This window comes from Caenorhabditis elegans, chromosome II (genome assembly GCF_000002985.6).
Source record: "Caenorhabditis elegans chromosome II".
Lineage (NCBI taxonomy): Eukaryota > Metazoa > Nematoda > Chromadorea > Rhabditida > Rhabditidae > Caenorhabditis > Caenorhabditis elegans.
The window spans coordinates 10,898,615-10,920,563 of NC_003280.10; the positions used below are offsets into that span (position 1 = coordinate 10,898,615).

General features: G+C 35.2%; 7 protein-coding genes across 8 annotated transcripts; 2 read left to right on the forward strand and 5 right to left on the reverse strand.

The window, feature by feature from the left end:
* Positions 1 to 1,370: 1,370 nt before the first annotated feature.
* gly-1 (Core-2/I-Branching enzyme) lies at positions 1,371 to 3,590 on the reverse strand (the record flags this gene model as incomplete). The annotated part of the gene is made up of 8 exons (NM_063944.8): positions 1,371 to 1,610; positions 1,665 to 1,792; positions 1,896 to 2,048; positions 2,150 to 2,321; positions 2,365 to 2,592; positions 2,664 to 2,904; positions 3,120 to 3,263; positions 3,421 to 3,590. 8 exons carry the CDS (start codon positions 3,588 to 3,590, stop codon positions 1,428 to 1,430), a joined length of 1,419 nt encoding a protein of 472 aa, NP_496345.1. The 3' UTR covers positions 1,371 to 1,427.
* A 551-nt stretch (positions 3,591 to 4,141) lies between these two features.
* On the reverse strand, positions 4,142 to 5,865 carry sra-12 (Serpentine receptor class alpha-12; the record flags this gene model as incomplete). Its single annotated transcript, NM_063945.6, has 6 exons — positions 5,597 to 5,865; positions 5,272 to 5,417; positions 5,153 to 5,228; positions 4,724 to 4,920; positions 4,346 to 4,532; positions 4,142 to 4,297 (listed from the first exon to the last, which is right to left on the reverse strand). The coding sequence occupies exons 1-6, from the start codon at positions 5,816 to 5,818 to the stop codon at positions 4,142 to 4,144; spliced, it is 984 nt and encodes a 327-aa protein (NP_496346.2). The 5' UTR covers positions 5,819 to 5,865.
* Positions 5,866 to 10,193: 4,328 nt separating this feature from the next.
* Positions 10,194 to 11,705, reverse strand: sra-11 (Serpentine receptor class alpha-11; the record flags this gene model as incomplete). The annotated part of the gene is made up of 5 exons (NM_063947.2): positions 10,194 to 10,349; positions 10,405 to 10,591; positions 10,667 to 10,869; positions 11,126 to 11,347; positions 11,469 to 11,705. 5 exons carry the CDS (start codon positions 11,703 to 11,705, stop codon positions 10,194 to 10,196), a joined length of 1,005 nt encoding a protein of 334 aa, NP_496348.2.
* A 4,346-nt stretch (positions 11,706 to 16,051) lies between these two features.
* Positions 16,052 to 16,638, forward strand: F44F4.15 (the record flags this gene model as incomplete). Of its 2 annotated transcripts, NM_001368609.2 has the most annotated exons (5): positions 16,052 to 16,063; positions 16,087 to 16,090; positions 16,164 to 16,250; positions 16,298 to 16,431; positions 16,477 to 16,638. In NM_001368609.2, 3 exons carry the CDS (start codon positions 16,169 to 16,171, stop codon positions 16,636 to 16,638), a joined length of 378 nt encoding a protein of 125 aa, NP_001355499.1. The 2 variants fall into 2 exon arrangements, with proteins under 2 accessions (NP_001355499.1, NP_001355500.1); NM_001368610.1 differs by lacking the exons at positions 16,052 to 16,063; positions 16,087 to 16,090 and having other exon boundaries at positions 16,169 to 16,250; positions 16,313 to 16,431.
* Positions 16,639 to 16,662: 24 nt separating this feature from the next.
* On the reverse strand, positions 16,663 to 17,218 carry F44F4.9 (uncharacterized protein). The gene is made up of 3 exons (NM_063948.4): positions 17,125 to 17,218; positions 16,943 to 17,079; positions 16,663 to 16,897 (listed from the first exon to the last, which is right to left on the reverse strand). The coding sequence occupies exons 1-3, from the start codon at positions 17,153 to 17,155 to the stop codon at positions 16,709 to 16,711; spliced, it is 357 nt and encodes a 118-aa protein (NP_496349.2). The 5' UTR covers positions 17,156 to 17,218; the 3' UTR covers positions 16,663 to 16,708.
* A 47-nt stretch (positions 17,219 to 17,265) lies between these two features.
* F44F4.10 (PARP catalytic domain-containing protein) lies at positions 17,266 to 18,660 on the reverse strand. The gene is made up of 4 exons (NM_063949.2): positions 18,547 to 18,660; positions 18,360 to 18,488; positions 18,013 to 18,302; positions 17,266 to 17,687 (listed from the first exon to the last, which is right to left on the reverse strand). The coding sequence occupies exons 1-4, from the start codon at positions 18,601 to 18,603 to the stop codon at positions 17,321 to 17,323; spliced, it is 843 nt and encodes a 280-aa protein (NP_496350.1). The 5' UTR covers positions 18,604 to 18,660; the 3' UTR covers positions 17,266 to 17,320.
* A 1,431-nt stretch (positions 18,661 to 20,091) lies between these two features.
* On the forward strand, positions 20,092 to 21,602 carry tba-4 (Tubulin alpha chain). Its single transcript, NM_063950.10, has 3 exons — positions 20,092 to 20,796; positions 20,850 to 21,370; positions 21,416 to 21,602. The coding sequence occupies exons 1-3, from the start codon at positions 20,104 to 20,106 to the stop codon at positions 21,546 to 21,548; spliced, it is 1,347 nt and encodes a 448-aa protein (NP_496351.1). The 5' UTR covers positions 20,092 to 20,103; the 3' UTR covers positions 21,549 to 21,602.
* Positions 21,603 to 21,949: the final 347 nt, after the last annotated feature.

Sequence of the window (21,949 nt, forward strand, 5' to 3'; positions counted from 1 at the left end):
TTGTTTGTCGCTCCCCGCCTTTTCGACTCTTCTTCGGGCGGCTCGTTGAGCTGGACAAACAATAAGTGTAAGTGGAGAGTAAAAACGAGGGGAGGACTTTTTCGATTCTAATTACCAAAGATGAAAAAAGGTTATATTTAGGTCCGAAGCGAAATTAGGAAGGTTTAAAATAATGATGTGGGTATTGAGGAAAGCACATACAATTCGAAGGCTAGAAGTTTCAGTTTCAAAAATTCAGTTTCAAAAACTCAAAAAGAGTTTCAAAAATTAATTTACATGCCCAAAAAATCAGTGTTCCCCTTTCATAATTTTAAAAGTAATTCAAAACAATTAGCTTCTTATGCAAAATTTTTTTGTCTTCAAGCCTACCTGTCTTCAAGCTGCCTACACGACATTGCCTACTGATTGCCTGATTTAACTTTCAGGAGATACCGAGCATAGAAAACAGGCAGGAACAATCTATCTGGGGACATGCCTGCCTACCAGCAAAGTCCTAAAACCAGATTTTCACCAACCGCAGAACCATCCCATCTGAATTCAATTTCTGCCAATTTTTGACCTCAAAATTTTTGCAGGATTTGCAATCAACACGTGGAATTAATTTCCATTGGTTTTGTGTGTTTGAGTTGACCGAAAAATAACAGGAAATTGAGCAACACCAAGGGGACATTTGATCTTAGATTCCTTCCGATTTTAATATCAAATTTCAATCTCAGTATGTTCTGAAGTTGTGTGAATTTGTTGGAAATAAAAAGTACAACTTGATACAAAAGTACTGTCTGAACAAATATATTGGGAATAGATATGATGCTGAATCCAAACAACGAATTTAATTATTTTTTGGGAAAAAATATTTTGGAGTGTGTTTGAAAAAAAAAATGGTAATGCAGACTAAATAATATTTTTAAAAATTTGTTTACATGCCCGAAAAATCAGTGTTCCCTTTTCATAATTTTAAAAGTAATTCAAAACAATTCTTCTTATGCAAAATTTTTTTGGTATCCATATACTTTAAGTAAAATGAAAATAATTTCCACGGAGATCTGACCGAATTCTCAGTAATACGATCCAATTTCTATTCCTACTGTATCTAGTTTACACCCTGTTCGTCAGGTTCAATTGTAACATGAAGCACCCATCAAGAACCCATATGACTTCTCAAGGGTCTGGGTCAATACGGTTTTTCAAATATTTTGATCTGCTTTTGAATATCCAATTTCAATTTAGGTTTAGGAACAAAGATCGGAACAGAGGCGTATTTTGGGAATATGGAGTGAAATTTTTGAAATTTTTATGCATCCAGCAATTTTTTGTAATAATCTATTTCTGGTAAGGTTGAATAATAGCTTTGAAAACCCAAGATTGAAGTAAAACCTGTATTTTTCGTTTTATCTAACTTTTTTTCTTCTAAAAACAACTAAAAATTTCTATAAAACTTCTTTATCAAAGTCTTCATGCTGTGGATTGTAGAATGAGTCTCTGACTAGCCAATTTGGATTTGTCAACTGAGTTATTGCCTTCCCTTGATATAATTCTACAGTCGGCATTTGAGAATAACTCCTTGCGCTGAACAGGTGAGCATCTGGGCTTAAACTTCGACGACGGACTTCCTGAAATTCATGGTTGCGGTTGTGATATTATTCTAAAGTTAAGCATAAACATACTTTAAGCATACACATAAAAGCAGCCGGCTGAAATTCGAGATAAAGTTTATGAGCAACTAGTTCAGGTCTTGTCATTATTTCTTCAATATCCTCCACACCAAATACACACGAGAAATCCTTGACTTTTCCTGAAATTATTTTTACAGTTTTTTGAAAATTGGGACGGCATCCAAGCCTCCCATTGGTCAGCGGCCGAACATTTTTTGAACTTTCAATTTACTAGAAACTTACCAAAACATTCCTTCTGCCATCCCCATACTTGATATCTTCCAATATAGGATGTTCCAATTGAATTAACTGTGTTCTCATATGGAGGCCGAAGTTTGAAGTTTTTACGTAACCATAGAATATCTCGAACTCGAATTGATCCGGGGACTGGGAGCACTGGAAATAAAAATTTTGGTTTTAGTACATTTTTAATTTTTAAGACGGATTAAATCATCTTTCGGAGAAATGACAAATTAGCCTTGGCAAAAAAAACTTACAAGCCGGGGATCCCAGTACGGTAGACCAAAATGATTCATCTGGAATCCATGTTTTTGACAAATATTTCAGCAATTTCTGAACTCGTGGGCTGGAAATCAAATAGTCAGCTCCTTCTCGTGGAACTACAACTGACATACTCGATTTGTACACTGGCATTGGTGGAAGAACACCCTGGAAAAAAGCTTAAAAATTTGAAAAATAGACTAGAACAAACCTCCATGTTCTTATACCGATCGACTTCAAAAGTGCTAACATCTGTATTCATTGAACCATTTAATGCTTTGAATATTCTAACCATTTCTAGATTTGTTCGAATCGGAAGATCAGTTCCTGATAGATATTGATAATATTTCCACTTTTGCTTTGATTTGGATAGCCAGTTGAAGCATGTGTACACGTTTTTCAGAATTCCAAAAGATCCCCATTGGGATGGTTCGCCGATCTGAAATAATTTGAAGATCAAACCCAAAAGTCAAAATTTCAAAAAAAAAGTTGAATTTATGTGATACTCACAAAGACATGCATATTCGGGAAGCATGACGGCAGTGCTTGTATGACAGATTTGTATTCATTCGGACTCTGATCATCTACAGTAATACAGAACATATGTTGTGGTTGATAGAACAGAGACATTTGCGTTAGTACTTGAACAATAGTTTTATAAACTACAAGACCATATGCCAGAGGGTATTCAGCTTCTTCTCGGGATGATGGAATCCGGGTGAAATTGAAGTACTTGTCGATTGTGGAGCAACTGGAAGTTTTTGAGTTTAAATTTTAAGTTTTAGAATCTACAATGGCTATATAAATATAATATCATCAAAATATAATCAGTTTCCCGATCAGGAGTGTGCGGCAAATCTCAAAATTTGCCGCACACCCCTGGGGCCTATGTTACCAAAACTTAAAACTTTTTACAGTTTTTGCAGATAATCCCAAAGTTAAAGAACAATTTGACATAAAGCTTACACATTTCTCGAATTAAATATTTCATGCTCAACCCAATCAAAATGCCAATCCCATTGCCTCGCTCTGGATATTTTTCGTCGGTTTTCGGTACCGTTTATCACAGAATTGCACTCAAGTGGAATGTTCTCAAGCTTTCGATTCTCCCTGAAATGAAGTTAATCTGATTAAAAGATGTTTTAAATTATTTAGAATTTGCAATTGTTGTAAAAATTTTAATAATGCAATGCTCCGAAGAATTTAACAAATCAAAAAAATTTCAATTAAATATTTCAGTTTGGTAACTTGCCAATCAAAAACTTACGGTACAAGACTATAATCCACAAATCCCAGTCGAAGCACAATATAGACAGTAAAACTTGAGTAAAGAAATTGTGAAATAATTTTGAATCGTCTCACATTCATGCCCAATTGAAGACAACAAAATTTTAAACGGAACAGATTTCGAATTGTTTTAGGATGCTTCTTTTTCATTCTTCCACGTACTCTTATCGTTCATCTGCCATCTTTGTCTCTCAACGAAACTTGATTCCGTGGATGTGTTGGTGCCCTTTATGTTTCGTCCTGTATTTTTGAATTAAAATAAGATTTAATTGGAATATATTTCGTTTTTAACATATAAGTATTGTTTGATGCGTTCTTTAAATTATATATTTTTTACAGCTGACTATGAGTATCCGTTATTTATTTATTTGTCTTCCTCTAGTGTTATTCCAAAAAAATAGTATAGTTTTTCAACAATGCTGCAGTTTAATACGAGGCTTGGGGAATCGTTTTCGTAGATATCTAATATAAGGTGAATTTTATTGAGAATTAGCTCTACAGAATAATGTTTTCAAACAATTTCCCAAAGATCTGCTGTGAAAAGCATTGCCAAAACTAGTTTTTTGTTGAGAGTTCTCAAATATTTTCAAGTTTATGAAATCATCATCAATAGTTTGTTCCGTTCAACTACAGTTAATATTATTTTCAAGTTATCGAGTTTCCACCCAATTAATTTAAATTTAAAACTAACCTCTGTCAGGTTATTTCCAAGATTTCTGAAGTTTCCTAATATAATCATCCTGGGTCTCCTTTTGTGCAGACTGCACTGATTTAATTTGAATGTGACGTTGTTTTTTGAGATTCCAGAGCGAGAATAGTATTAGTGGAGCCAGAGAAACACAGGCATATGGTGGAGCCTGAAATTGATTAAATGGTATAATATTTTAAAGCGTTTTCCAACTCACATAAACCCAAACAATAACATTGAAATATATCAAAGTTGGAATATTTTCTCGATTCTTTCTCATTAAAAGAACTCCTCCAGAATACATAAACATTGCCAGAAATTGAGCAATTGACAGATAACATATTGCTTGTGTTGTTTTCAAATTTTCAGATGTCAAATATCGCTGGGTGACGTCGAATCGACATCTGCAATAACTTTTCACTTTTTTACTATAATTTAATTCTGCCATATATTTTGAAAAATTCCCGAACGCAACTTACAATCGAAATATTAAATCTTAAGATTCGATTCCTGTTCAATTTCTGTCAAAGAATTTTTAGATAAGTATCTTAATTTTCACTTCGGAGATCGGCAATCGTAAATTGTTTTTTCTTACCTTTTTTCTATTGCACGATTTCTGAGAATGATAAGACAATTGATAATGATATGAGCTACGGTTAGATATGAACAGATTTCCAGAAAAGTGTTGGCTCTTGTACTAATGTTAGCTGACCATTGGGAGCAAAACATTTGATAATCATCGAGTACAATATCTAGTCGGATCCATGAATATGTGAACATTGCAGGAATAAGCTGAAATTAATCGCTTTCATTTTTAGGCGAGGAAAATTATTTAAAAATTTTTAAAAAATTAGATTTTACTAATTCATTTAAAATTCCAGTACTACTGTTAATAGTTGTGTATTTGAATTTCAAAAAATCTTTCAACATGGTTTTTTCTTCAAAATTGAAACGCTCTCCAGAAAAATTTTAAATTTACTCATTTATGTTGCGCAACATGTAAAAATATCTGAATAGCTCTTACCACCATAATCAAAAGCACAAAGCCTGGTAGAGCTCGCATTCTAGAGTATGAAAATGGAAATATTGTAGCCAATAATCTAAAAAATCTATAATTACCAATGCTCAAACCTATTCACCAACCGATCAATACTCAGTGCAGATTGTATTAACATATTCCCAGAAATTCCCATCGCAAGAACTGTGGTTGTTGGAATACAGTCACGGGTACTTATTAATGGATAACACGAGGTATTTGTATTGAATATGTTCAGTTGGAACACCTTTAGCTGAAAATTATAGGAAAATCAAAATTTGAATTTTTACAGTGAAGCTTTGAATACGCTCTGAAATGATATTTCGCATATTTTTCCGTGGATTAAAAAAAACGCAAGTTATAGTACAAAACTAGTCCAAAAAACTGTGCTGATAGTGAGATCCAAAAATATTATTTTTTTGGAAAACTAACCGGAGCTGTGAAGTACGCAAATTCATGAGCATTCGCAAAAAATAAACTCCCAATCAGAAGAACTCGTGTGGAATCTGGAACTGTTGTTTTCTTGCAAAGCTCGAAAATTGCCAACAAAGATCCAATAATTGTTGCCAAGAAAAGAATAGTCTGGAATGATGCATAGAATAACTGGCCAAATGATGTAAATATTTCTGCTTGGATTTCTGATGCACATCCCATCTGAAATTAGATTTTTTATACGGAAAAATGGTGTTTTAAGTTTGAGGATGTATCAGGTTGTCCCATAAGTTTTTGTACTTTTTTTCAAATATTTTTCCAAAACTTCTAGAAAGTTTTAAAATTTTTTCATCGTAGGTCGTGTCAAGGTCGGGTCGTCCCCTTTCAGAAAAGATTCATTTCATCCATTTCTACTTTGCCACGATGACAATCATCAAACTTGAACGTCGAGACGTTAGATTGCTTCTTCTTTATGAATTTCGTCTTGGTCATTCAGCAATGGAAGCGGAACGAAACATATGCGGTGCGATGGGTGAGGGAGCACTCTCTTATAATACAGCAAAGAGTTGGTTTCAAAAGTTCAAGAACGGCGACTTCAGTCTCGAAGAAATAGAACGTTCTGGGCGACCGGTAGAGTTAAATGAAGAAGACCTAGTGAAGCTGGTGGAGGAAGAGCCTCGTCTTAGTCTTCGTGAAATGGAAGAGAAGCTTGAGTGTTGTCATAGCACAATTGCACGTCACTTGGGTCGCCTTGGTTTTACTTCAAAACTTGGAACTTGGGTGCCTCATGAACTTTCGGCATCACAGAAGCTCACTCGGGTCAACGTTTGTACTCAACTTCTAACTTTTCGTCGAAAGTTCGATTGGCTGAACAATCTGGTTACTGGAGATGAGAAGTGGGTGCTCTATGTTAACCATTCCAGAAAACGTCAATGGCTTCCGATCGGTGAGAAAGGAATACCGACGCCAAAGCCTGATCTTCACCCAAAAAAGATTATGATCTGTGTCTGGTGGGGTGTTCAAGGACCCGTGCACTGGGAATTGTTGCCAACTAATAAAACTATCACTGCTGATTACTATTGTGCCCAATTGGACCGAGTTGCAGAAAAGACCAACGGAAAATATGAAAAACTATATTTTCTTCACGATAATGCTAGGCCTCATGTCGCCAAGAAGACTTTCCAAAAGCTGCAAGATCTTGGTTGGACTGTTTTACCGCATCCACCATATTCTCCAGATCTTGCACCAACCGACTACCATTTGTTCTTGTCTCTCAGTGACTACATGCGCGACAAGCAATTCGACGACGAAGAGCATCTCAAAACTGAACTCTCCACTTTCTTCTCATCGCGTTCGCCGGATTTCTTCTCCCGTGGCATCATGATGTTACCTAGTAAATGGCAACAAGTGGTGGACACTAATGGTGAATACTTGTGTGAATAGTACTACTTGTCGCTTGAGAGAAATAAATTTTTTTCAAAAAAAAAATAGTACAAAAACTTATGGGACAAGCTGATAGTTTGAAAATTGGTCGGCAAATGGGCAAAGTTTCGTTATACCTATACTATACTTATAAATATAGTTCAAGATTTACTAGAAAATTTTAGGGATTAAAAAACGTAAATCTTGTAAAATACTGGGAGCCGTTTTTTTCATGGCCCAGTCTCTGGACCCCAGAGTAGGCTGAAAATTCTAAACAAAACACTCTAGAATCTTATAAATTTTTCAAAGATTTATGGCAAATATTTGGCAAATTGCCAAATTCTAGAAAAACCTGAACTTGAGTAATTGCCACTTTTGACTGAATTTAACACATTTTATGAAATATTTTAAAAGTCACTAAAAGACCTCAAGTCTAATGCAAATATTTTCAAAATCAAAAACCATCAAAAAATCTTCCATCGAAATAAAATTTTGTTTCCAACATCTGATGAAACACGAAAACGTGCATGAGGCTGGAGGAGGTTTATCAAAATTAATGAGTTCAAAACATGAATGTTACGTGAAGCAGAATGCAATTTCTGAGATTTAAAAAATAGTTTGAGATCGTTGCTGTTTTGCGACTCTAGAGAATGTTCAAAAAACAAACATTTGAAAAATCAGAAAATTGCAGGAGATAATCATTTTTCGAAGGCAATTATCAGAAGGTTTTGCGTGAAATTGTGGGAAGTTTTTCATATTTTCTATTGAAAACATCAATAATTTATATATCCAAGAACAAAAAAAAAGGAAAAATAGGTTAACGATAAGAAAATTAGTTTTGGACAAGTTCCTGAAAAAGTTTCTGAGAAAACTTTAAATTGTCTAGAGTCTTATTTTTCATTAAACAAGTCGATGGCGTTTACAATTTTAAGAAATTTTTTAAAATTTTCTGATATTTATAATGTAGAATATTCACAAACATAATGAAAGCTTGAAAATACGGTAGCACAAATTTTTTAAAATTGACGCAAACTAATTCAAGCCAGGAAATCCTCTTTTAAGAATTGTGAATGGAAATTTTGAACCTATATGGCAATACTAAAATACTCAGGAATACCAAAATTTTTAAAGACTAGCCATTCACTTTGACTGAAATTTTTGATAACCTAAATGTTCTGGATGAGTATTCTTATACAAAATCCCCACTGACAATTAATTTTTCATAATTATTGTATTGATCAAAAATCAGTGTAACAATGATTTCTGTAATTTTCACCTGCCGCATGAATATTCCAGTGTCTCTAAATTTAAAATGTATTTTTGCATATACCATACTTTTCCAGTTGATTAAAATTCAAAAATCTTTCAAGACATTCAAAATTCCCTAGACAGCACGTCATGAAAATGTCCGTAAGGTTATCATGATATAGGTTAATGAGCAAAAAATCGAACAAGGAACCAAAAAAAAACAGGAAAAATATGGGGGAAAAGTTTATCCATAGAACTATAGTTGTTTTGACTAAAGCGGGTTATCAATAAAATTAGAAAGACTTGAACTATTTCTTCCAGAAAAGTCAATTTCCGGCCGACCAATCATAATTGTTGGCCACACCCACGCACTTCGCTGATTGCTCAGCTACTTGTTTAGTTAGAGCTGGAAAATCAAACTCAAGCAGAGGTAAAATATCTAACCAAAAATATAAAATTATCGTATTCTGAAAATAAGTTTTTGAATAAGAAACTACTACGTCTATAATAATTCTAACTCAAAAGATAACTCCTCATATTTTAAAATTTGAATGACTAAATCGTGCCAGAAAGCCCAAGTAAACGTCACATTGTTTGTAGATTTGTGTCAGCAGGAAATGACTGAAAACACAAAATCACAAGCTCTACATGCATGCTTACCGCCCGTTTTGGTCCATGGTGACAAGGCAATTACGGCGGGAAACATTACATTTCCAAGAGTAGAACATGCTACTTCCTAGTCTTAGTCTATTCCTGTTTGATTATGTAATTCACTTTTTGAAAAATTGGTTAGTGCGGCGGGGGTAAAGATTAAAAAGAGCGTAGAGCAAGTAGCTTTCAATTGTTACAATACAGGAATGTAAAGAGAGTAGAGTTTGAAATCTTGTGAAAAGCAGTTTAGTAATCGCAGCAAAAGAAAACTTATTGGGATTTTTTTCAGACTTTTTGCGCAGAATACAGTTTCGACTCACAGCTAAAAAAAATTTTTTTTTAATTTCAGCTGAAAAAAAAGTTTTATAAAGAATGCCAAACATCAGTATGTAAATGATATCAGACATAATTTTAGTGTGCAGTGACTATAGAATAAAAGTTGGCGAAAAGTGCTATAATTATTGAGTGAAAAATTTCCGAAAAGAAAGCATTTTCTTTATGAAATTCACATGAACTTTAATAAATGCACTTTGATTGGGAAATGGTAATTTAAAGAATAAATATTAGTGCTGAAGCGAGATTTTCAGATAAGGGGAATATTTTGAAAAAAATTATTTTTCTCCAGTCGAATTAAAAATAGCTGAGCTAGAATTTTTTGCAAAAATTATTTATCATTGAAGTCATCATTAAACAAAAAAGTATATTAATTGAACTCATGCGGAAGTTTATTTTTAATAAGATAAGGGACTAGCCACAAATCTTATGTATTTTAAATTTAATTAATCCGGAAATTGATTGAAAAATTACCTTGACCTGAAACCCTCCTAATGACTGTGGCATTTGAATATCCATTTTGGTGAAATAGCTTGAATTGTAAAAAATTTTTAGTTAACCAAGCCAGCTCACAAAGTGTGAATGTGGACAATAAGGGCAGCTGAAAAATCTTGTGAATCTGAATTCAATCTAGCTGTCTAGAGTGAGCACACTCGTTAATCAAACAATCCTTGCTTATTTCAATTAATTACAAAATTTTTCTGCGAGATGCAATTTCGCACGGAATCTTTCCGTTTCAATGAGTTTAATAGATTTGCTCTCATCCAGCTCTTTTGTAATTTAAATTGGAGACTCAAAATATCGCTACAACAAAATTTATTTCGAAATTACAATTTTAATTCACATCGACTTTTTTTTTTAAATTATAAAAACTTGTTTATTGTTAACCATATAACTTTTTTCAGAAAACAAACATACAAACATTTTAACAAAATTTAAATTTTTATTTCTCCCAAATCTTGGCAATCTTTCTCATACACTCGTCGCCGGTTTCAGTTTGTGATCTCAGTTCGTTTATATTCCGTAATCGTTGATTTTTTATGAATCGGAAAGTAAAGATTATAAGCGATGGAATTGCAATGCAAGCGTATGGTGTTGTCTGGAAATATTTAAAAATTATTTTTTTAAAATATATTTTTTAAATTGAAACTTACATAGCTCAGTGCCAAGACCAGACCAGATTGTAACGGGGAAAGATTGAGCTGAAATTCCAGAAACACTTTTGTAAAGACCGAATATATCAGGCATGCAAAAAACTGCGACATTGAAAGGAAGAAAATCGCTTGTGAAGATTTCAATGCTTCTCTAGACTGATATCTCTGATTAACGTTAAACGATTTACTGAAAATTGGAATTTTATATAATTTAACTTAAACTCGATGAAGAAAGAACCTTTCAGTACTTGTTGACACCAACCTCTGCTGTCGATCCTGTAGAACATTAATGTAAAGAATAATTACATTTATTACCATATGAGCAATTGACATATAAAGTGCAATGGCTAGAAATGTTTGGAATCTGTTAACAGATTTCGATGGGAATTGTCCACAAGTTGGCACGTATTCCGTCAGTGGATCTCCCCAGAATATGATTTGTACGTTAGCGTAATTGCATGCGATCTGAAATTGTGCGGAATAGTCATGGGCTAGCAAGGTTTTTATTTGAAAACGGGAGAAATCATGTTAAACCTGAAAATGGTTTTACTGCTCGAGGAGAAGTGCGCAATTTTTAGTTTTCGCAGTGATTCTTGTTTTAGCTGGAATTCTTGATTTTGCATCATTTTCACTAACTCATTCTGTATTTAATATACAAATTGCCTTCCTTTATTTTTTTCCAATAAATTCATGTAATGTGTTTGGAATCTTAAAAACTAACCATCAATATTGACAAAACTACTCCCGGCCAGTACTTCAACTTCGGCCATAGCTTCGGGAAAATCGTTGCAAAAATTCGATCAATAGTCATTGCGGATTGTATAAAAATCATTCCAGTGTTTCCAGCGACAAGACTAAAAGTGACATACTTGCAGTCAATCGCTGGATAGTAAAGATTACATGGCTCACTGAGCTTAAAAAAAACTTGATAGATCACTTGAATCTGTAATAGAACTGATTCTCAAACATCAAGATTATAAAAACTATACAGATTTGCAAGTCAATTTCTACTTGACTGATTAAATAATAACATAATGAACTCAAAAAATCAGAAGCCAACTTACCCTCAAAACTATATACGCAGTTTGGTGCAATGAGCAACACATGAGCCCACAAAATAAGAACATTCTAGTTGAAATATTAATAATTGACTCCATAAATAACTTTTGAATAGCAAATCCTGTTAAAATCATCGAAGTAGTCGCTATTATTAGATTGAGGAAAAGTGCAGATGTGTAGAGTTTTGAGGAGTACATTTCCATGTGTGCATCTGATGCACAGACTGGATTATTTGTTGTCATGGTTAGCTGAAATATAAGGGATTTTTTTAAAATTGTGTGTTGCGGAGATGTGCGGAAAAATTACAATTTGATATTTTTTGCATTTTTCTCGATACGATCAAAAAATACATGTAACGTTTAATAATTTTCTCTCCGTTACATCAAATTTTTTTTGTTCATAATTTGTAAAGTAAACTAAATTGTTTGTTTTGGAATACGAAAAAGCATATAAAATATTAAAAAGTACATGCAAAATCGTAGCAAATTTTGAAACACTTATGAGTTTAGGCAACAGCTCAGCAATTTTTCTAAATTTTTAAATTTGTTTAAAATATTCAAACATAACAATAAATAATTTCAAAAATTGAGACCGGTTGGTGCAATGTGAAACAACATATTAGAGATATGTACTAAATAAAAATCAAGTTAATGAGCAATTTAAAAATTTAAAAATCACAATAGGACAATAGGAAGGAATCAACAATCTTGAAAACAAAAGAGAAACATCATGAGCTCAAATAGGCGGAGCAAAGGCTGTTTATAAAATCGAAATTCTTAAAAAATAATTGGAAATACAGTGCGTCCAACTTCTATAGCACCCCCCTCAACGTTCTTATTTGCTTCAGAGGCCATATCTTGGCTCCCAATGATTTTCGCAGCACCAAAATAGATCAAAATGTTCTTCTCCGTCTATTCATTACTATATAATTAGTTGTAGAAAGCATTTATTCATATGAACCAAATGGTAAAGGGAGCAACTTCAGTGGTTTTTAAAAGGTTCGATTTAACCATGAAAACGAGCGTTCGGAGGCGCAGAGATAATGGTTGGGAATACATTTTCGACTAAAAATTACTACATTATAGCAAAAATTAAAAATTATTTTATATGAACAAAAAATCCGTGGAAATCCATGGGTAAATCAGATGCCAGACATCTACAATCGCAGGTTCAATGTTTTGTCTGGTAGCTTTTGCATTACTTGACCAAAAAAAGATTCAATGAGCGAATTCGCTAAATTTAACTTGAGTTATAAATACAACTAGCAAAATCGTCATTTGGAAAGGTATATCTTACTTTTCTGTCTAAAATTTTCGCATGTTAGCTTGAAAAAAAGACTTGCGGCCTCGCTTTGCCTTTGTCCTCTTTTTGAGCGGTCTCATGATCTTTTCCGTATAAATTTTCAAAGACATCTAATCAAAATCGAAGCTTCAAAGACATTTGAGCAGGATGAGCTGAAGTTCTGTACAATACGAAGTCAAAACCTTCAGCTTTGTGCCTCCGAACGCTCGTTTTCATGGTTAAATCGAGCCTTTTAAAAACCACTGAAGTTGCTCCCTTTACCATTTGGTTCATATGAATAAATGCTTTCTACAACTAATTACATAGTAATGAATAGACGGAGAAGAACATTTTGATCAATTTTTTGATCAATCCCAGGCATTCCACGTGTTTTCAAGTGTTATATTTATTTTTTAAATGTGAAAGTGAAACCACCTGATTATTTTGGTGTGAAGTTATTTACAAAATAAATTCATTAACTACGAAGAAAACCCCGAATTTACAGAAATTTGTCAAAAATCAGAGGGGGTGCTATAGAAGTTCGACGGCCATTTTTCAGATATTTTGACCCAATTTCCGTGATTTTTGAGATATCATGATAAAAATTGGGGAGCATAGGTTTTTCAATATTTGCTATCGAACTGCACTAACACTTTTCCGAAAAATATTTTGAAAAGCTCCAAACGGCCGAATTGGAGGGGGGTGCTATAGAAGTTGGACGCACTGTACATAAATATTAAACTTTCTAATCCGCATGATTTCGTAAAAATCTAATAATGAGCAATTCCACAGAGGACAACGAATTTTTTAATCTTATTCCAAATTCTAACAAAGGTAGGTAATATTTAATTTATTTTTGTACACTCACAGTTCGGTCTTCTGTTTAAGAAAATATGTCTGCCTGCCTATTGCCTACACAAATGGTCAAGGACCAAAATGGGCAAGATAATTTATTCTTTGATTATGAGTGCAAACACAAAATTTGAGGCGAGTAAGAGGCGCCCCAACTCGCCTCTGCCGAATGGAACGTCTAAAGATGAATAAGAGATTCGGATTAAAAACAAACAAAAAAAAACAAATGACTAGACATGACATGTGAGCATTAATTGTATGTTTCCCATCTGAAAAAGGAAGAAAAAGATGACAGAGATGGTGCAAAATAGGGGGTGTTCCGGTTGAGATACTTGATGTATGCATCTACATCATCTTTTTTTGTAATGAAAAAATGTTTACATTGCTGAACATTTTTGACTAAAGATTAGAGTTTTCGAAAAATTTCAGATCGTAACTAAGAATTATTTGGTAAGTTGACAATTTTTCATAAAACAAACGGCAACTGAGATATAAGCTGTCAAAGTTGCATAATGGGGTTTGCAATAATTTATTTACTAAAAATCAAATATGAATAAAATTTCATCACTTTAAAAGAAAATCAAGTCAGCCAACAAGTCAGACTGCTCAAAAGAGGGTGTAATCCAATTTTGATAAAAAATATTGCAAAATGACAAATCTACAACATGAATATATTTAAAAATGCTACTTTCCTGAAAAGTGAAATGTTTTGAATCTCCTCCGTGACTTGTTAATTAGTTTAGTTAGTGCATTTGTTTGCAACATGAGAAGGCTTTGAGACTAGGCGCATCGGAGCAAACACATTGATTAATCTAGAGATTTCTATTCAATTTCAAAAGCATCCCACAAAGAACAAGGAAAATGTCTCCCATTTGGTAAACTACACTTTTTTTAAAATATGTTTAGGCCTGGATAATGCTTAGGTTTCGGTCGTTGGTCGGTTTTGCTAATGTAAAGGGAAAACGTGCGAAGCTATAGTATATTTAGGTATTACTATTAATTAGGACTACCGCCACACAGGGGATTTGTGCAAAACTTAGAAAATATCATGGGTAGCATTTCGATAGTGCTGAATTTTGCTTTCAGATGCTTTCTTTGGAGTATCTACTTAAAAAATTTTCAATTTCAGAAAGAATTAGTAGGTTTGAACAAAACTATAAAAAATAATTTCGAATAGAAATCTATGCGGAACTGTAAATAATGAATATATTCTAATTACTAAAATTATGGTGAGATTCTCGAAATTCCTAAAAATTAAATAAAAAAAAGTTTTCATATCTTTTTGTTTTAGTTTCCTATTTAAGCAGGTTGCATATGACAATGCAAAAAATCTTCAGTGACATTTTTTGAAAACCAGAAATTCTAGAAATAAACTAAAATTCCAATTAATGTCCTAAGAAAAATTGGAATATTCTAAAAATTCTTGAGATTATTTTAATGAGGACAAGAAGCGGGAGCACATGATTTTTAGTATGAAAAGAGCTAGCTGTTCTCCTTATTTGCATTATTCTTATGGGTATTTATACTCTAAGGCTGAGATAAAACTAGAAACGATTTGATAAGTTCGATTAGATTAAAATAATATAGGCCAGAAGAGAAAAGTAATTTATTTGAGGATTCTCTGGAGAGCACAACATGTGGATTTTTAAGCAATGAGTAATATTGGTGATTTTTAAAAAAGCGTTTGATCATATCTTGCTTTCAAAAATAATATGAGGAAAAGGCAGAGCTATAATTTTCAGCTGTAAGAATAAACTAGAGAAAAAATGACAGGTTCTAAGGAGATAAATATATTATTGTATTTTGAGCAGTAAAAAAATTATTTCTTTGGTTGAAATGACGTAGAAGTTCTTTCGAAAATTTTTTTTTGGAAACCTCGAAAAGGTTCACAATTTTTTAAACATTCAGTAATCGTGAATCTGTCGAATTATTGATGGATCTAGCATTTGTGGGCAATCCAAGGATGTTTCTCAAAACGTGACTAATGACCATGTGAGCCTCTCCATTTGTTAGTCCGGCAGATACACATACCAAAAACCCAATTATCTATGGAACTGAAGAGTCATGTCGTCAGAAAATTCTGTGGCTCAAATCGATTTTTCAATTTTTTCCACTTGTGGCAAAATGTGTTTCTCCTTAAAACGGCAAAACGAGTTTTCCGGCAAATCGGAAAATTTCAAGAATTCAAATTCCCGGCAAATTGACAAATCGGCAATCTGTGGTGTTGCACATTTTTTTTGGACATTTCAGAATTTCAATTTTGATCGGCAAAATTGTCCTACATCTATGTTTAAAAGAAAGCTTCTATGAAAATATCTGAATTCTATGAAAACATCTGAAGACAACGGGAAAAAAATTCAAAAAAAAAAAACACAGTTCCGTCTTATAAAAATCCCTCTAAATAAACGGCAAATTGATGTTTGACAAACTATTTGCCGATTTGCCGAATTTGCCGACAAAAAAAATTTCCGAACGGCAATCCTGTTTCCCATTTATAAAAATAATTTCCGCGACCTTTTCGAAAATTCTCCAGCTTTTCTTTCAATCTCATTTTCAATTATATCGCGTTACGATGGATTTCAAATCGACATATTTGTTAATAATGTTTGCTGTAAAAGCTATAAACGCCACAAGGAATATTTCTATTTTCGAAGGTAATTTCATTTTCAGATTTTTAGTTTTCAGATCAATATTTTCACAGCATACCCTTTCATAGCATATTTCAATGTGATTCAATGCTCACTGTTCTTCTTTTTCACCGCCGTCGTGCTCATTACAACGGCCATAAGTTTCTATCAGACAACTCCGCCAAAGTTGACTTTCAGCAAGCCAAGTGTAAGCTTTTGGAACTTAAACTAACGAGTCTATAACAACTTTCAGTTATCGAGTATTATATTGTTGTGGGCGAAGGTTCCTCGTATAGAAGAAGCGTCTACACAAATCCTGAAACTGGAGCCAGAACCGAGACAACTGGTGCAACTGAGAGCACTGCTTGTACTGGAACAGGAACAGAAACTGAAACTGGAACTGGAACAACATTGAGTTATTATAATTGTTGAATAAAAGTTTCGGTGTTTTATAAAATTCATTAGATCCGTTCAAAAAGTTAGTCTCAAAGTCTTTCTCTCAGCGCCGGTCTGTTCAAATGTCCTTCATGCTTCTTTTTCTTGGGACTGATCGTCTTATCCTTTGTTTTTCTGTTTTTAACCGGCATTAAGATGGATCTACCGGGATCCATGACTTCTAGAACTTTCCGGTTGAGCTTTGGTTTAACGTCTCTGTCCTTGTAGTAGATATGTACCTGAAAATTAGAGCAAATTTTGTGACGCTACAAAATTCCCCTTACCTGTGGCTCCGAGAGCTTGAACTGTCGAAGTCTTCTATTCTTCAAAAAGCTGTACAATGATAAGCCAAATATCACTGTCGAGATTACAAAAATGGCCAGAGTCGAGTAAAGGGTGAACATTGCCAAAGTATCCTTGACTGAATGAATGTATATATTTTGGAAGGAATTTAAAAATTGGATACCTGACATATAATCGGCGTTTGCTTGATTCATGATCAAAATAGCTACAATTTTGAAAAACTTGCTTTTTGAGAAGTGAAGTTCTAAATTTAGAAATAAAATATTTTGAAATTTTGCGAATACGTTGCAAATAACCACGCGAATAAATCTATTCAATTCATTCTACATAAAAAACTTTTATTCAACTCAAAATAAGTTTTATTCCAACCACCAAGAGAATTCCTCAGAGCAAATGTCTTCTTGTTTCATCTGAATTGATCCGAACGTTTTATAGTAGAGCACGAGTTGATTGATTGAGAAGTGTTTGCGAACGATAGGGTATCCACAATCCACCGAATACTGAACCGTTCCATTGTCTCCAGATTTCCGAACCGGGTAGTGACGATGCTTCTTGGTGGTGGTGTAGTAGACGAGCATCAATGGAAGAGTCGCCGTGAGATGATCAAGGCGGTTGCCGACCTCGAATTGATGGTACAAGGCGAACTCTCCACGATTTTTGACCTGAGCTTCAGCGTCCGCAGAGCTGTACACACCGATGTAGGCAGTCTGGGAAGCATGGTGGCATCTGAAAATAGAAATTGAAACTGGAAATTATTCGCGTTTAAATTTCATGCTGATGCTATAACTGCGAGTACCCTAATAAATTTGTGTCTGCAGTAAATTACGATACTACCTAGATGCGTAAAATTTGAAGCCCAGCCAGGTTCTGGCACGTGCGAAACTCAACTACAGTACCCGCGAGTACGGTAGGTTTTCTCTTTTTCAATTAACGATTCTCAATTTTTAACTGCGAAACACGCTCGGGTACGAAAATCAGGATGTTTTGTTCGTGCCAGGACCCACTATTTCGAGTGAAGATTTTTCGGGAAGCCATGCTCCTTTGAACTCACTTCACATTGCTCTCCAAAGATTCAGTCGTAACTGGACCAGAGAAGTTCGTGGATCCTTCAATAGAGGCCAAGCTCTCATATGTACTCTCTACTGGCTCCGGCTTCTTCTTCTTTCGCTCCTTACTTCCTCTTCGCTTGCCCTTCGACTCCTTCACCTCCAACTTTCTCAGCTTGTCCGCAAGCTTCTCAGCCACCTGTTCCTCTTTGCTTTGCGGCAGCAGAAGATTCACGTACTCGTCGTCCGCTGGTTTTTTACCGTTGGAGCACTGACTGTCTGGCTTCGATTTATTCTGAAAAAGAGCATGTTGAAGCTTCAGAAGTTTTAAACTCGAAATTTCAGAACTTACCAGGCTCAGCGGCTCGTAGATGCTGTTGTACGGAGTTCTGGAGTTCCCATCGTCCACACTTTCCGCTTGATTTTTACCATAAGGGCACTGACCGTTGTGCTTGCAACATCCATCCGGCTTTGATTTGATCTGAAAAAGATACTGTTAAAGCTTCAAAAGCTCAAACTGAAAAGCTTAAAAAACTTACCAAGTTCAGCGGTTTGTAGAGGCTGTTGTACGGAGTTCGTGAGTTCCCATCGTTCATTATTTGCACCTCTTGATTAGTTGGAACTTTGTTTTACAGAAATATCAAACAATGATTGAAAAATCCACAAAATCTCCCTTGTTGTTTTTTCTTCGTTTTACCGAGTTTATTGTGGTTGCAAGAATAACCTTTCGGCCACGTAACAAAAATTGTCTTACTTTTGTGTATATTGTTGTGTTTTTTTTTCAAGTTTAAAAAAAAAAAAAAGCATATTAGACTGTGACAAAGCTTGTATCACGTTCTGCCATTCAACTTATCCCCCGAATATTCATTTGATCTTTGCCTTTCCCCATTCAGTAATCGTGAAGCTGTCGAATTATTGATGGATCTAGCATTTATGAGCAAGCTAAGGATGATTCTCAACACGTGACTAATGACCATGTGAGCCTCTCCATTTTATAGTCTGGCAAATACATACACATACCAAAAACCCAATTATCTATGGGATTGACCAGCAAGTCGGCAAATTGCCGGAATTGAAATTTTCGGCAAATCGGCAAATCGGCAAATTGTGGTTTTGCACATTTTTTTTGAAAATTTCAAAAGTTCAATTTTAATCGGCAAAATTGAACGCAACCTATGAATGTTCCTACATCTATCTTGAAAAAAAAAATCAAAAAGACACAGTTTTAAGTGTTTCCATTTTATAAAAAAACTCCTCTAAAAAGTTCCGGCAAATTGATGTTCGATAAACGGCAAATTGGCAATTTTCCGAAAATCAAAATATCCGGCAAATCGGAAAACCGGCGAATTGCCGATTTGCCGAATTTGCAGCCCATCCCTGTTCCCAAAGCCGTTTGCACGGTTATTTTTGGCCTAATGCCGCATTGAAAAATATCTTCAACATGATTTATTTCAAGATAAATCAATATCAAAAATAATACCCGGAGATCCACTAGTCTTGGACAAACAGTGCTCGAGGATCATTTCTTGCACTCCGGTTATATCAAACGAGAATTCTCATTGACCAGATAAAAATTCCTTTTTTGTGCATTGATCGGCATCATTGAACGTTAACCATGAAAAAGAAAACGATGCGACAGAAAATCAATCAACTGCAAGATCGTCAAAAAATGCGATTGAGTCATCGTAAAAACTGCATGCGTGGTGTCACAAATGCATGGTAGCTGTAACTATTTTTTTGAAGCTTCTGAACAAGAAATGAAAATCCATAATTAAACGTGTCATTTTATAATTTAATCGACACAGCAGCAACCACACATTTCGTAATGTGTCTCTCCACCTATCATTATTACTTTTCGTCCCCTTGCTTTTGCACTTACATCGACCATTTCTCATTTTCTCTCTCCACTGGCGCAACACTATTTCCCTATTTCTTCATAGTTCTTCTTGGCCTCGCCGCTGACCACTATTGTCCTTCTCTTCTCCCCGTAGTATACATAACGCCCGTATATCTTTGCGTTCCTACGTTCTACGATTTTATAGTTAATTTTACTATTCTGAACCTAAATTTCTTTCAATTTTCAGAGAAAAAAAACCATGCGTGAGGTAATCTCCATTCACGTTGGACAGGCGGGAGTTCAAATTGGAAATGCTTGCTGGGAACTATACTGTCTCGAGCACGGAATTCAACCCGATGGAACTATGCCTTCTGAGCAACAAAATGAGGGTGGATCCTTCACCACGTTCTTCTCAGATACTGGAAATGGACGCTATGTTCCGAGATCTATTTTTGTGGATCTTGAGCCAACAGTCGTCGACGAGATCCGCACTGGAAACTACAAGAAGCTGTTCCATCCAGAACAAATGATCACTGGGAAGGAAGACGCTGCTAATAACTATGCTCGTGGTCACTACACCGTTGGCAAGGAGCTCATCGACACTACTCTTGACAGAATCCGTCGTCTCGCCGACAACTGTAGTGGTCTTCAAGGATTCTTTGTCTTCCACTCCTTCGGTGGAGGTACTGGATCCGGATTCACCTCACTGCTGATGGAACGTTTGTCGGTTGACTACGGAAAGAAGTCGAAACTAGAGTTTTCAATCTATCCAGCTCCACAAGTTTCCACTGCAGTCGTTGAGCCATACAACTCGATCCTTACTACTCATACTACTTTGGAGCACTCCGATTGTGCATTCATGGTTGATAACGAGGCGATCTACGACATTTGCAAGCGAAATTTGGATGTTGACCGACCGAGTTACACCAATCTCAACAGAATTATCTCTCAGGTTTCGCAAAATACTTGTTTTAATGTATCCTATGTGTTTCCTTTTCTTTTCAGGTTGTGTCTTCAATCACCGCTTCACTCAGATTTGACGGAGCTCTCAACGTGGATCTCAACGAGTTCCAGACCAACTTGGTGCCATACCCAAGAATTCATTTCCCATTGGCCTCTTACACTCCATTGATCTCTGCCGAGAAGGCATATCACGAGGCTCTGTCTGTCAATGACATCACCAATAGCTGCTTCGAACCAGCAAATCAGATGGTCAAATGTGATCCACGCAACGGAAAGTACATGGCTGTCTGTCTTCTGTACCGCGGAGATGTTGTGCCGAAGGATGTGAACACTGCAATTACTGCCATCAAAACCAAGAGATCAGTTCAATTTGTGGATTGGTGCCCAACTGGGTTCAAGGTTGGAATCAACTACCAACCACCAACTGTGGTTCCAGGAGGTGATCTTGCCAAGGTGCCACGCGCCGTGTGCATGCTCTCCAACACTACGGCTATCGCCGAGGCCTGGTCCCGCCTGGACTACAAGTTTGACTTGATGTACGCCAAGCGCGCCTTTGTTCACTGGTAAGATTCGAGTTGTTTGAAACACAAAATATCGATTATTTGCAGGTACGTCGGAGAAGGAATGGAAGAGGGAGAGTTCACTGAGGCTCGTGAAGACTTGGCAGCTCTCGAGAAGGACTACGAAGAGGTCGGAGCTGATTCCAACGAGGGATTGGAAGAAGACGGAGAAGAGTATTGAAATGTTCACTGTTAAATACTTATGTATCATAAAGTGTTTAAATTATTAACAATTGCGAGTTTGATTGGAGGAGATTTTTTTACAAAGAAAGGGGGAAAATGGCCTATTCCATTCAATCCCAAAATGAGAAGCTTTTGGAATGCCGTTTTTAAATGCTGAAAGAACACAAAATTCGCAATGAAATGGCTACGGGAATTTCTTTACAAGTTATTTTGAAACCAGATATACATTTTCAAAGTTTATAAAATCTACTAATTTTGCATATAAATGGTCAGTTTCATTCCATTTCATAATGTGCTTTAAAAGGTATGGCCGACGTCACACTTTATAGTGTCTTCCTTGTCATTGTGCTGCTCAGCCCGCAGAGTTCCAATCAGTTTTCGGTAAGGCTTATCACTGGA

Bases quoted from the DNA above. Each gene is read 5' to 3' on its own strand.
- F44F4.9 (NM_063948.4), bottom strand. From the start codon at position 17,155: ATGAATCAAGCAAACGCCGATTATATGTCAG. The intron at 17,080-17,124 runs GTATCCAATTTT...ACATTCATTCAG, and splicing joins AAACGCCGATTATATGTCAG to TCAAGGATACTTTGGCAATG. The intron at 16,898-16,942 runs GTAAGGGGAATT...TCTAATTTTCAG, and splicing joins TCAAGCTCTCGGAGCCACAG to GTACATATCTACTACAAGGA.
- F44F4.10 (NM_063949.2), bottom strand. From the start codon at position 18,603: ATGAACGATGGGAACTCACGAACTCCGTACAACAGCCTCTACAAACCG. The intron at 18,303-18,359 runs GTAAGTTCTGAA...GCTCTTTTTCAG, and splicing joins TCTACGAGCCGCTGAGCCTG to AATAAATCGAAGCCAGACAG. The intron at 17,688-18,012 runs GTGAGTTCAAAG...TTCTATTTTCAG, and splicing joins TCTTTGGAGAGCAATGTGAA to ATGCCACCATGCTTCCCAGA.
- tba-4 (NM_063950.10), top strand. From the start codon at position 20,104: ATGCGTGAGGTAATCTCCATTCACGTTGGACAGGCGGGAGTTCAAATT. The intron at 20,797-20,849 runs GTTTCGCAAAAT...TTTTCTTTTCAG, and splicing joins TCAACAGAATTATCTCTCAG to GTTGTGTCTTCAATCACCGC. The intron at 21,371-21,415 runs GTAAGATTCGAG...GATTATTTGCAG, and splicing joins AAGCGCGCCTTTGTTCACTG to GTACGTCGGAGAAGGAATGG.